Source organism: Hetaerina americana, unplaced genomic scaffold, assembly GCF_022747635.1.
Source record: "Hetaerina americana unplaced genomic scaffold, ioHetAmer1.1.p SCAF_37, whole genome shotgun sequence".
NCBI lineage: Eukaryota > Metazoa > Arthropoda > Insecta > Odonata > Calopterygidae > Hetaerina > Hetaerina americana.
The window spans coordinates 826,793-841,418 of record NW_027286952.1 but is presented as its reverse complement, the minus strand read 5'-3'; the positions used below and the strand labels follow the sequence as shown (position 1 = coordinate 841,418).

General features: G+C 36.3%; 1 protein-coding gene across 1 annotated transcript in view; it reads left to right on the top strand.

Moving 5' to 3' along the window:
- Positions 1-14,127, top strand: part of LOC139691541 (aminoacylase-1-like) — a 36,111-nt gene extending 21,984 nt beyond the window's left edge. Inside the window, exons 6-8 of the mRNA XM_071589414.1 lie at positions 5,065-5,294; positions 13,536-13,596; positions 13,706-14,127. Of these exons, the coding sequence (XP_071445515.1) occupies positions 5,065-5,294; positions 13,536-13,596; positions 13,706-13,849 (435 nt within the window). The 3' untranslated portion in view covers positions 13,850-14,127. The remainder of the gene's footprint in view (positions 1-5,064; positions 5,295-13,535; positions 13,597-13,705) is intronic.
- The last annotated feature ends 499 nt before the right edge of the window (positions 14,128-14,626 follow it).

Below are 14,626 nucleotides of genomic sequence, written 5' to 3'. Positions count from 1 at the left end.
TCCAGGCATACTAGACAATGAGATAGAAAGGGCATTAAGGGAGATGAAACTAAATAAGGCCGTGGGGGTAGATAACATTCCCGTGGAACTTTTAAAATGCTTAGGAAAATGTGGGAGGAAGAGGCTATATGGGCTGATCCGTAGCATTTATGAGGAGGGAATCTGGCCGGAAGACTTTGTGAGAGCAGTTTTAGTTCCGATTCCGAAAAAGGTAAAGGCCACGTCATGTGAGGACTATAGGACAATTAGTTTGATATCCCACGCAGCTAAAGTTGTTCTCAGGATCATAAACAAACGGATAGAGAGTAGGGCAAATGATTACTTAGGGGATGATCAGTTTGGGTTTAGGAAGGGGAGAGGTACGCGTGATGCCATTGCAGTAATGAGGTTATTAATCGAGAGGAATATAGAACACAACCAGGAGGTATTTGCCTGTTTCGTAGATTTCGAAAAAGCGTTTGATAGAGTGAATTGGGAAAAACTAATGAGTATATTGCAGAAAATAGGAATAGATTGGAGGGAAAGGAGGCTAATCCGCAACCTGTACATGTCTCAGACTGCTCAGGTGCGGGTGGGAAACGGGGAGTCAGGATGGGCAGTGTTAGGAAGGGGTGTAAGGCAGGGTTGCCCATTATCACCGTTGCTGTTCAACCTGTATGCAGAGGAAATGATCAAAGAGGCATGGGAAGAACTAGAGGTAGGAATGAAAGTGGGCGGGGAATTCGTAAAATCAGTTAGGTTTGCTGATGACCAAGCTTTAGTTTGTCAGTCAGCCAAGGGGCTGCAAGCATTGCTGAGTGAATTGGAAATTCAGTGCGACAGGTATGGGATGAGAATCAACATTAATAAAACAAAGGTTATGCGATTTTCTAGAAAGAAAAAGGGCAAGCTTAACATTAAAATAGGAGGGCAAAAACTAGAGCAGGTAGAACAGTTTACGTATCTCGGTAGTGTTTTGGACCAACACGGTCAAAGTAGTAGGGACGTAAGGAGAAGAATTGCGCTAGGCAAAGAGGCTTTCACGAGGAGGAGGGAGTTGATGACGGGGACTTTGAGTAAGGATGTTAAGAAAAGAGAAAAGACTCGTCAAAAGTTTTGACATTGAGCGTAGTCATGTACAGCACCGAAACATGGTCATTGAAGCAGGAGGATAGACGTAGATTGGGGGCTTTTGAAATTTTGTGAAATGGACAGAGAAGAAAACAAATGAGGAAGTACTTGGTATGGTGGGCGAAGAGAGGGGTTTGTTGGGAGCAATCCTATGGAGGCAGGAAAAGTGGATGAAGGGGGTGTTGACCGGCAGTGGGATGTTGAAGACTGTGATAGAGGGTAGAATGTTGGGCAAAAGAGGAAAGGGAAGGAACAGGATAGGGATGTTTGACGGGATGAAGGGAGGAAGAAAGTACTCAGAGATGAAGAGGGACCTGGTGTAGAGCAGAATTTAAGGTTGTGTTTTGTTAGTAGTCACAAAATATTTGTTTGGTAGTTGTGTCCATCGAAAAACCTACCTTAACCGGTAGATAACCTTAAAAAAAAAAAAAAAAAAATATATATATATATATATATATATATATATATATATATATATATATATATATATATACACGTTGGTCTACTGACGGGAGGGTCCCAGGTTCGATTGCCGGGCACTCTGGGCACCTGCAGCTCCACCCAAGTTATGTGATTTTTTGGGTACAAGGTCTTTCTGAGAAACCATAACCGGCACAGGGAAAGGAACTGGCCCCCCTACCCTGATGTGTGAATTTCACACACCATCGGGCTTAGTACTGGGTGAACTCTACCATCACCTAATAAACGTAACTTCTGGTTGATTACTGTGTTTATGGTTTATATATATATATATATATATATATATATATATATATATATATATATATATATATATATATATATATATAATTATGAAATTCACACATCAGGGTAGGGGGGCCAGTTCCTTTCCCTGTGCCGGTTATGGTTTCCCAGGAAGACCTTGTACCCAAAAAATCACATAGCTTGGGTGGAGATGCAGGTGCCCAGAGTGCCCGGCAATCGAACCTGGGACCCTCCCGTCAGTAGACCAACGCTCTACCCCCTGGACAACCGTGACCCACACATTTATATATATATATATATATATATATATATATATATATATATATATATATATATATATATATATATATGTATATGTATGTATGTATATGTATGTATGTATATGTATGTATGTATATGTATGTATGTATATGTATGTATGTATATGTATGTATGTATATGTATGTATGTATATGTATGTATGTATATGTATGTATACATACATGCATATATTTAAAATAACACCATTCTTTTATGTTCAGGCAAATCCATTAATCAATAAGACATTGAATTCTGGAACCCTACCATTTTGCAATAAAGTGGAAAGCAGTCAGGAAAAGAGTTCTTGTCTGAAAAATTGAAAATATGGGGGAAATTGAAAAATTTGAAAATATATAATATATATATGTATGTATATGTATGTATGTATATGTATGTATGTATATATGTGTATATATATATATATATATATATATATATATATATATATATATATATATATATATATATATATATATATATATATGTATGTATGTATATGTGTATATATATATATATATATATATATATATATATATATGTATGTATATGTGTGATATATATATGTAAATACAGTTGCGCGGCATCTATACAAGTTCAAGATAACTATGAAGCCCAGGGCTTGTAGTATCTATACAAATTCATGATAAACTATAAAGTTCTGGGTGCATGATATCGATGGGAAAATAAGGTATTTGTTTGTTATTTTGGTGCATATTTAATTTTTTTGAATTGGTACTGTATAAATGAAACTTAAAAGTAATTATGACATCTGGAAGAAGTTTTTCCTATTGTTTAAAAGCAATGCCATTCACAGCCACATGTAACAATTATGGAAATATATGATCCTGTCCTGTTTCCTTTAACTTGAAAGGGAATGCTCTGAATATTATTGAAACATCTAGTTGAGTTACTAGTGACCTTAGCCCTTAGTGTATTTGTACTGTGTGTATTTGTGCCATCAATGTTTTTACTCCGTTTCCCCCATATTTTCAATTTTTCAGACAAGAACTCTTTTCCTGACTGCTTTCCACTTTATTGCAAAATGGTAGGGTTCCAGAATTCAATGTCTTATTGATTAATGGATTTGCCTGAACATAAAAGAATGGTGTTATTTTAAATATATGCAGCTTTCATGTACCTGCCAAATTCATTTTCAGTTGGTAGCCAATAATAATAATATACTTTATTCATCTTATAATCATATTCACATATGCTAGATGTCGTCATTTAGGAACATACAGTTGTTCCTGGATAATATAGTACACAGCACAATATACAATCACATAAAATACTTATTTGAAAATATTTGCGTACATACACCTAGTATTCTACTCACGCTAGACCTTATAATTTTAGGCTAGTAAGGTCGAGCTCATAATACTCCTGTATTGAGTATAAAGGATTGGAGGTAAGCCAATCAGGCAGCACCCTGCGGAACACGACATTGCGGGCTGACTTTACAGATTTTGGAAGCATATTAAACAATTTGATAGGTAGACCTTCAACTTTGTAAGTCCTGTCTAGCCTACAGTATGGAAAATCCATATTAGACTTTGCTCTGGTGTTATGGCTGTGAACGTCAGCCCCAGTGGAGTACATACTCGTATTTTCTTTTACATGAACTAATGAATAGAATATATATAAATTGTAGACAGTCATAATTTTTAAATTTAAAAAGAGAGGTCTACAGTGTTCAAGTGGACATGAATTAGATAAGGTACGGACTGCCTTTTTCTGCATCACAAAGATTAGCTCAATGTTGGTATGTTGCATAAATTTTGTCGCCAGATGAGCATAAAATAAGGTGGAAGGAGTGCTTGTTAATCTATTAAATAAATGGCAGGGCTTGACAGTGTAGAGACTAAAACTGAGCTTCAGATAATTAATTGATGGTTATTGGTTCCTAAAATATGTTTGAGACATGTATGCAATACATCACATTGCTTGCAAATATTCCAAATGGACACAAATGCAATTGGAGTTTGAATACAAATGATAATCGCAAATGAAAAAGTAAACAGGAGCAGTTACAGTGTGTGTAAGAATAAAATTATTCATCGACAGAGAGAGACATGAATTCACCCACAGTATAGAATTGATGTTCTCCCAGGAACTGATTCAGTTAAGACTGGAATGACAAATAAATTTCTATTTCCCTTGGTTTTCTCGGTAATGCTTTTGGCAATTTAATATCAGCATAACAAGGGCTCTTAGCGAGCACAGCCGAGTTAAGAGCAGTTGTCCTCAAGTCACCCCCTTGTGCTGTGTCAATGCACATCAGTATTGGTTATCAAATTGACCATGTCATGTTTGTTTTGCTGTACCATAATAATGTAAACTATTTGCAATTTACACTCTGCCAATTTTGGTGACCATGCTTGAGCTGCTTGCAGATTCCCCAGGGATGATTAAATGTAAGTGGTTAATGGCATGTCTTAAGCAATATAGCCTTTGCTATTGCATGTGTAAGAAAGTTCTGGGTTTAGCGTTTTTTGTGGTAAACGTTTGAAGTAAAAAGTATGCAATATGTGTTGGTAGCAATCAAAATTCCCCTTTGGCTCTTTTCATAATCAAATACTAATTCTCATGGTTGATTTTCCATACACATACAGTGGATGGAGGAAAGGTATGATGCTCTGCGGCAACTGCAGTGTTCACTGACGCTCTTGTAAAATTAAAGTGAAACAATCACTCTCCCATGTCTTCAGCAAGTGGCAGTGGCAAGCATTTTCCTAATTAGTTCCAATGTTACAGTTGCCGCATTACATATTTTAAGAACAAAGTTACAAGTTATGTTATCAAATTTTTCAATCAACCCTCCCTGTGAAAGTGTCTATGAGTATAAATAAGTTGAGTAATAAACAATTCAAAGTGAATGCATTTTATGCCTGTTGTCATTGTTTGCGAGATCTTCATTTTTCTCTCCAGGGTGGTGTACAGCCGAACGTGGTGCCTCCTGAGCTGCAGGTTATCTTTGATGTGAGACTGGCTGTGACGATTGATCATGCGGCCTTTCTGGCCACCATTGAAAAGTGGTGCTCAGAGGCTGGCCCTGGCACTAGCTTCTCTTTTATGCAGAGGAATCCAAAGGTTTCTGTAACACCATTGGATGAAACAAACCCATGGTGGGTGGCATTCAAGAGAGAGACTGATGCCATGTAAGTATATGTACTCCGTGCTAAGTGAAAAATCTCAGAGCAAAATTTTCCCCGAAGGAATGGAGATGCTAAAGTATGAAAAATAAATGCCCCAAGTTGATTACAGCCAAAGGGAGAGTTGCAAAAGGGTTGCAGCCATGCCTAATTGAGCTCGTTATGTGCTCCAAAGAGTATGTGCTATGTAAATTTGCTGAAAATGAGAGAATTTTAACCAACAGGTGATATGGGTGAATTTCATGCACCATAAAAATGTAATAGTTCCAGTAACAGAATTCTTCTATATTTAAGGTTTGGAAATGTATTTTTACATGATGATGTTTAAAATTGTGATTATCTGCTAAGGCAATTTATAAGTAATCTCATTGGGTGATAACTATCTTCTCACTTAAAGTTGTGGCACAAATGGCCTCTGTAGGAGCCTTATCAACGAAACACTTTAAATCAATCCATAAAACAAAAAGTTTTTCTAATAATAAACTAAGCAAACATTATTTTTACAGAAGTGAGTTTAGCGTGATGCAATTGTACATCCTTTTCTTATGTAGTGCTATTCATATTATGGGAACAGTATTATTATCAAGGGAATGAAAATTTCATTTTTTAAGGGTGTACTTTCTCTGTTCCTCAGCGAGATGGCTGCAAAGACTCCAATGCGGCCTTTGAGTGATTTTGTCACGTTAAAAATACTATTGAGGAAGGCACCGGGAAACCACCTCAATTATTAATCCCATGATTTTTACAATGAACAGTATAGAGAAAATGAGTCCTGGCAACTACAGGAATCAGCCATGTGACGTACCTGGCAGCAGGAGAGGCAAGGCTTCTGCGGTCATAATCTCACGAAACCCTTGCCAAACACGTTCGGCAGCAGCCAAGAAGATGCAGAAGAAGTGGACCGAATGAGTTATAATAGGAACTTTGAATGTGAGGACAAAGCTGAGGACAGGAAAATTAGAGAATATAAAGCGAGAGATGGAAAGAGGAAGTAGAGATATTTTAGATCTATGCGAGGTGAGATGGAAGGATGGCGGGGATTACTGAAGTGATGGTGATAGAATAATGTATAGCAGAGGGGGCAAGAGCCTACCAGGGGTTGCCATAATATTGAATAAAAAGGTAGGAAGAAGCATAGTCAACATAGAGCAAGCGACAAATAGAAAATTACTAGTAGAGATAAATGCAGAACCGACGAACCTCATTGTTCAGGTCATACATACCAAGTAATCGTAGAGAAGAAGAAGTGGATAGGGTATACGATCAGTTAGAGGACATAATCATGTGTGTTCCTGCAGGGAAACATTTGATAGTGATGGGGGATTGGAATACGACGGAAGGGGAAGGAAAAGATGGTGATGAGGTGGGGGACTACAGTTTAGGCACGAGGAATGATTGCGGGGAGAAAGCAGTTGACTTCTGCAGGAGACAGGTGTTAGTCATCACCAACACTAGGTTCAGGCACCACGAAAGGTGTGGGTATACATGGAAAATACCTCTGCGAATGTGGGCTCTGATCACCATTAAGTAGTCATGAAGTGTAGTGTCCGATTCAAAAAGAATAGGCAGCGGAGGTGGATTAGGAAATGGAATGCAGAAAATTAAATGGATTGGAAAGGAAGGAGTTTCAGCAGGCTGTAGAGAAAATCGTGTATGAGGGAAAAGAGGCGAGTGGTATAGGGAAAAAATGGAAATATATCAAAAAATCATATCTAAAGTTACAGAATAAACTATAGCAACTGCTATGATCAGAAAAGGGCAAGAAAAACATGGGTCACTGATGAGATGAGTAGAAAGGTAAATGAGGGAAGGAAATGGAAGAATGTAAATAAAGAGCTAGGCAGAAGGTAGTCCAAAGAGTTAAATGATAAATTGAGATGAGTAACAGTTAAAGCAAAAGTAGCATGATGGAAGATGCAGTGCAAGAATATGGAAAGTTAACAGAGGAAGGGTGAAATTGGTGCACTATATAAGAAGGTTAAAACACTATTGGGAAGTAAGAAGGGAAGATCTGTGCAAACAGTTAGAGATAACTCAGGTAAGATAATAGTTGCAAGATCCAACACAGATGGAAGGAATATATAGATGAGCTGCATGGTAAAGAACTTAGACCAACAAAGTTAGAAATAGAAAGAGAATATGATGTAAATGAGGGGTCCTGGCATACTCGCTGAGATAGGAAGGGCATTTAGGGAAATGAAATCAAATAAGGCCTTGGGGTAGACAACATTCCTGCTGAACTACTTAAAGAATTAGGATAATATGGGAGGAAGAGCTTTTATGGATTAATTATTAGCATTAATGAGAATGGAATCTGGCCGGAAGTGACTGTAGGATGTGTTAGTTCCTGTTTCAAAAAAGGTAAGGGCTACATCATGTGAGGACTACAGAACAATAAGTTTGATTTCACATCCAGTTTTAGTGGTTCTCAGGATCATCAGCAAAAGAATTGAGATCAGGGCAAATGATCATTTAGGGGATGATCAGTTTGGGTTGAGGAAGGGGAGAGGCACACGTGATGCCATTGTATTAATGAAGTCACTAATAGAGAGGAACATAGAATATAACCAGGAAGTATTTGCCTGTTTTGTAAATTTTAAAAGGGCATTCAATAATGTAAATTAAGAAAAGAATGAATATATTGCATAAAATAGGAATAGATTGGAGGGAAAGGAGGCCAATCCGCAACTTGTGCATGTCTCAGACTGCTCAGGTGCAAGAGGGGGATGAAGAGTCTGGATGGGTAGTCTTTGGAAGAGAAGTAAGACAGAATTGTCCGTTGTCACTGGTGCTGTTCAATGTATGTGTGTAGGGAATGATGAAAGAGGCATGGGAAGATCTGGAGGTAGGAATTAAAGTCTAAAGGGAATTTGTAAAATCAGTTAGGTTTGCTGATGACCAAGCTCTATTTCATCAATCAGCCAATGGGTTACAAGCATTGCTGAGTTAATTGGAAATTCAATACCATATATATGTGGCTAGAATAAATGGAAATAAAAGAATGGTTGTTTCTTTTTATTGAAATCCAAAATCTAAGCTAAATGTTAAATAAGATGGATGAAGGGCGTATTGATGGGTAGTGGGATGTTGAAGATTGTGATAGAGGGGAGGACGTTAGGCAAATGAGGAAAGGGCAGGAACAGGATAGGGGTGTTGGATAGGATGAAGAGAGAAAGGAAGTACCCAGAGATGTAGAGGGACTTGTTGAAGAGTAGGATGTTGGGGTGTGTTTTGCTAGGGGGAACATAATATTTGTTTGGTTGTTGTGTCCATCTGGGACTTACCTAAACTGATAGATTACTACAATAATAATGATAAAAAATGTTTTTTGACGAAAGTAATTTTGGTAAATTTCAGGTTTTATCTCATAAGTCTCGGATGATAACCAGAAAAGGGCCACACTCTTGTAGTCATATCTTCAGCTTAAGGATGTTATAAGATTCCTACCTTTAATATTGATTTTTATGTAGGAAAAATGTAGCATTTTTCGGTCGCTAACAAACGTTTTTGTTAATTTTTTTCCTGTCTTAACTCCATAACTAAGGAGTGTTAGGCATACTATCAGGAGATGAAACCTGTTTAAAATTGCAAAATCTGTCCTTGCTAATTTATTTACCCTAAGTAACAGCCTGTATGTGTAGAGGTAATGGTTGGAGTAGGGGGTTTGGTGGTAGTGGAGGAAAATGGAAGTGGGCCAGGAGCGCAGGGAGGGGAAGAAGAAGTAGGTGTATCAATTGCTGCTTGCATGATTGCAGCCGAGGGCCTATTTCTCTGCATATTTGCGCGCTAAAATTTGAATTTTCTGATGTTTCCCCGATGAAGGAGCTTCTATATGTTTGTGTAATTATCAATTAGTTTTGAAACCTAATAAATCATAGAGAATGTATGCCAAAATTTAAAATACAGTAAACTCTCAATTACAGCTGTGCGGATTATCTGTGCTATTGTATTCCCAAAACTTAAAAATTTTAATAAAATAATAATCATAAATATAATTGACTGCTTTGAAATTTTGATATAATGTTAGCAAATACAAGGTCGAAATATCAGAGTTTTCTTAAAAGTATTAAATTTCATTAAATAGAAGTTGTCAATAGTATTTAAAGTTTTATTTTAAAATTGTTTTTTACTTTCCCATTATCATTTCCCTCACATTCATTAGACCTGAGAATTTGATATTCTCCTCTAAGTTGGGCAAATGCATAAGCTTTACTATGCTACAAAAGAGTTGTCCTTTAACGGGTATCATGTAATGCATATGAATCCAATTCAGTGCTTCTTTGAAGATATTAGTTTTTCATCAGTCATTTGGTTTTCCCCCGGATATGTGATTGATTGGTTTAGCTTTCTGGGGAAAATACTTCCTGCTATTATTTGATGGTAGTTCTGAGTTCTCGTGAAGCTATAATTCCACCATTATAAAATTGGCTGAAAATCAGAAAAAATTGTACTTTCCACAGTTAAAAAAAAAACCAGTTAATCTCAAGGAATGACACTCTGTTTACATGAACATTTACATGTACCTAACGACCATATTTTCCACTTTCAGTTACCTTTGCTTTATCGTGCATCCATTAGCACATGGATGATATCAATTGTTTACTGTAGTGTTAAACTTGTCACAAACCATACTTATAACTTCTAATGGCATCTAAATATCTTTCTGTTGGCTCATAATGTTGAATTTAGTCGAAATATAAGCATTGATATAATGGGAACAGACGTTGCAATGAGGTTTGCATATTCCGGAATGTTGTAGGGGATCACATTTGTTTCCACCTCTGCTCCAAATGTAGCATTCTTCATTTTGACTCTAGAACCCAAATTTGATACCCTGAGGAAGTCTTATCAAACTAGACATCACTTTCTTGTTACTACGCTCAAATAAACCCCAAAATATAGAAACACATAACTCCATCCTTCCTGTCAGCACACTGAATTTCCTTCTGGGCTGTTTTTTTGACTTGCAATTTAGTAAACTACCCTGGAAATGTTAATATGCAAAACTTGACAAAACTTGGCGGCGCTTGCGCTGGAGTAGAAGTCCATTTTCAGTGGAAGAGTTATGGCTCAAGAGAAGGACAGTGCATTAATGTGGGCACCTGCAGCTAATACCCCTTGTTGCCAACTGTAAAATACTCCCCCTTGCCTGATTTCCCTTGGCTGACTGAAGTGCCACAAATGCCATATTGATGTTTGTTATAGATGGAAACTTTAAATCAATAGTTAATAGCAAAGGATAATTAACTCCTAACAGTAGAAAAAATACCATTAGAAATACAATACCATTATGGAAAATTATAGAATGGCTAATATCTTTCTCTTAAACCATAAAAAAGATCAATATTCTTCACTGAGTCACATTGTGGCAGTATGAAGAAGCAGAATGATATATATTTTCATATGAATATAATCATTTCAAGTTCCTATTTGTAGTAGCTATTTTTACTTGCATTTTACAGCCATTTTAACCCTACTGTGTTGTGCTTAGTCACTCAATATTTAGTAAAATTATTCAGTTGGTGTCTAGCATTGCAATATGCCATGCATACATACAAAATTCTTTTGGTTTTATTCTTATGAAAAAATAAAATTGCTGAATTGGTAAATTTCTTTCAAAATCTTGATTCAGTCTTGATGAATGCAATAGATATTGTGGATTCATTTCAACATTTCCATAAATGTATTCAGTTTTTCTTACTTACTTTTCTCACTTATTGTTTAATAAATGAGTGGGGAGTGTGCTGTATGAAATATGAGTCGAGCACTAATGATTAAGTCTTAGCTGTTTATTCCGGTTGCAATTGTTCATGTTTATCACTCCATCAAAACATGTATAATTTGGCCTTTGGTAACACCGATGAACACCACTTTCAAAAAACAATATATATTTGACACATTTGAACTTGATTCTTTTTCCTTTGAAATCCTATGGAGTAGCTAGGAGTTAAGAAGAAAGTGATGGAGAATTTGAAGTGAATGAACATAGATATTTGCCAAAGATGAAGTCAAGGTATCAGAAAATTTTGATAGTGACCTTCATTGTGTCATGATTAAATGGTGTGATCTTCTTGCCAGTTGTCTTGTCTGCATGGACGTGTATACGGGTCTAAAATTGAGTTTCAATGAGAAGAAAAACTTCCAAATTATTCGACTTTGAGTCAACAAAAATTCAAAACAGTTATATCCCTTAGTGGCCTGTACTGTTCAGGATTTTTTTCAAATTTTCCTTCTATTTATGTACAAGTTTTCAAATTTTGGAGTATATGATTCATGAAGTTAATAGTTATAAGGGGAAGCGACCAACAGCTAAGGTCATTTGCGCCATTAGGGATGGACGGGAAAGGAGAAAGGGTGGAGAGAAACCCGGCATTGGTATTAGCCGACTCTTAGTGACGAAAGGCACGGATGGGTCCACAGCTTAACGTCCCATGTGACAGATGGCGTACCCACTCAAAGTGTTCCCCACAAAGCACCCCAAGTGGGAATTGGGATACCACTGAAAATAAAACTAATTGGGGCACCAATGGTGTCTAAATTAATTTTTTACCCACCCACGCAACTGTTTTTGTAACTTTCTAAGGGACTTGTCAATGAAGGGTTAAATCAGTAATGGCTAAAAGCATATGGTCCAAATAATTGTGATTTTTGGTATAAAAAAGATAAATAATATAAATTGATAACATTTTATACAAATGATATTATTGTCATAAGTTGCAAGTTAACAAAAATTTTCTTCAATAGCTTCAGCGAACCATGATTAGTGAGATCTAGGTCAGAAAGAAAACCACCTTGAGTGAGAAAGAGGAAATGTTTATTTCTAGTATTTTTATACTCTCAAACGTGTACTGCCTCACCTTAAATTTTATGAGTGAGGGTGTCTTCTTGGAAATGCAATGTATTTTGTGTGCTTTGATAGGTTTTTTTTTGTGAAGGGGGTCAGGTTCTCACATGAAAAAAAACAAGTTCATTCCTAAATGTCTATTTTTGAGGGAGGTGCATTGTGTCCTCCGGATGAGTGAACTCTAGTGACATTTACCAAACCAACCTTACCGGGTTGAAGATTATGTTAATTGTCGAAACCATGGTCGTTTAAGAATTAAAAATAATATTGTGGAAGTATACCAAGTTCTAAGTTTATTCAAAATAAATAGCAGTTAGTCCTTTAAAGTTACGCCAGAAACCATCAACTTTAACCTTTGTATTGATTACTTTGTTAATGGTTTTTGTATCTACTCCATTCCCTTCTTCCTCACACTCTCCCCCCATACCCTCCTGGCATCACGCACGTGAGTGTATACATTTCATGTGCAGTGCAAGCAATATCATCGCAAGTAATTATTTCATGAGGAAATATATTTCAAATATTGAGGATTCTTGTGGGAGAGAAATTTGTACCTGATATCTTGCTATGTTATGAAATAAATTTAACATTGCCATTGTTCCACCGTCTGCTTAATATCTTAGTTTTTCTTGAAATCAATGTCAAAGTTAAGTATTTAAATTATTTCAGGAATTATTAAGAACATTTTTGTATGTGAACATGGGGAGTTTGAAGATAGGCCAATATTATCATTGCTGTTGGCAACTCTCATAATATGACTTCTAGGTGAGGAGTAAGTGAAATTGTGCACATGATTTCTAATATCAAAGAGTGCTTTGAGAATAATCAAATCAATAGTTAACCATCTTCAGTTTCTAAAGCATCATAAAATACTGGTGTGGGTCTCAAGCAGATAATTAAAAAGCACACGCATGTTCTCCCTAGATTGAACATTTTCTGATACATCTAACTACTATTTTTTAACGATTGATTAGTGAACGAGGTATAATTTTCTGGGGAGCGTTGACATTGTGTGACAAGCTTCAGAAAGGGAAGAAATTGACGTGGAGCAAAATGTATCAAGGGCTACAAAGTAAATGTATTACAGCTAAGCGAGAGAAATTTCATATGGTGACTGAACTCACTAGTTGAGATAAAACATGCAAAGTGCTATCAAAATCTGACTTGATCGGTTTCAAACAATTTTTATTGGTTGAATTGGTAATAAGAAACTCTCTACCAGGTAAAAGTTACAAATACAGTTAATTGCACGGCTATGAAATATGGATTTCGTAATTATAATCCTACGATTTAGCTGCCGCATAAATATAATCCACAGTTATGGTTTCAGACCTCGAAAACATGACCAAATTTTGTAATGGTTTAACTCGGAATATTGGCGTAATTGTCTTTTTTTATTATAGGAACCTTAAGCTGAGGACATTGATATTTCCAGGAGGCACAGACAGCCGATATGTGAGAGAGGTAAAATAGCATAAAATGTAACGTGGTGGTTGTACATTGTGTGAATCATATTAAGAGATCCCAGATTGGGGATTTTATTGTAAAATAAACTTATGTTTAATTTTTATAGGTGGGGATCCCAGCAATTGGATTTTCTCCCATTAATAGTACCCCGATTCTCCTACACGACCACGATGAATATTTGAACGAGACGGTTTTCTTGAAAGGAATTGAGATATATCAAAAAATTATCCCGGCTGTTGCCAATGTTTAAAGGGTTAAAATGTGTATTATAAGGAAGAACAAGAATTCATATATAAAAGCATCGGATTTACAGTCAATGTTTACCTACAAGCATATACTAGGGAAAACTGTAGTTTCTTGTGTGGAAACAAGAAGTGGGATCTTATTTCAATATCTATTATTGTGTGTTACCTTTTAATAAAAAGTTAGTTGTAATCCAAAGTTGATTGCAATTTTGAAAAAAAAACTGGACGAGTCATTCATCCCTGCGAATTGCAATGGACTATCCCATTGTAATGTAAGTATAAAACAGTAAGAATAAAGTTTAAAGTAACGAATAAATTATTTTTATGCATATATAAATATATGAAGCATTATGACATACATTTTAATGACAAAATTCTGAACCTAATAATTGCCGCATAATTCCTCATAGTTTGCCGCCATAAGTAGAGCGCCATATTGAGGCTTAAACCTTAAGGGTGTGTTCTCGGGAGAATCGTTTGTCCAGAATTAAAATAGCAAATTTAGTCTTACCTCAGTAAAACTCTATCACAAAATTTGCAGCCAATTACGACAAGTATTTTGCAATGGTCGATTGGTAGCCTCTCTGTCATAATATAATAAAAATTAAGGGGAAACCGCTCGAAACGGTAGATTAATTTCCGTTGTTAGCATGTGGAGGTTAACTTCGATTACAGCATGGCTCCTACAGAATGCTGGGAACGAGCCAATCGCGTGCTCTGTTATGTACCACGTGATTGGGTTCATCCAATGAGTTTCGTTAAATTTCAAATTTAGTCTGTCT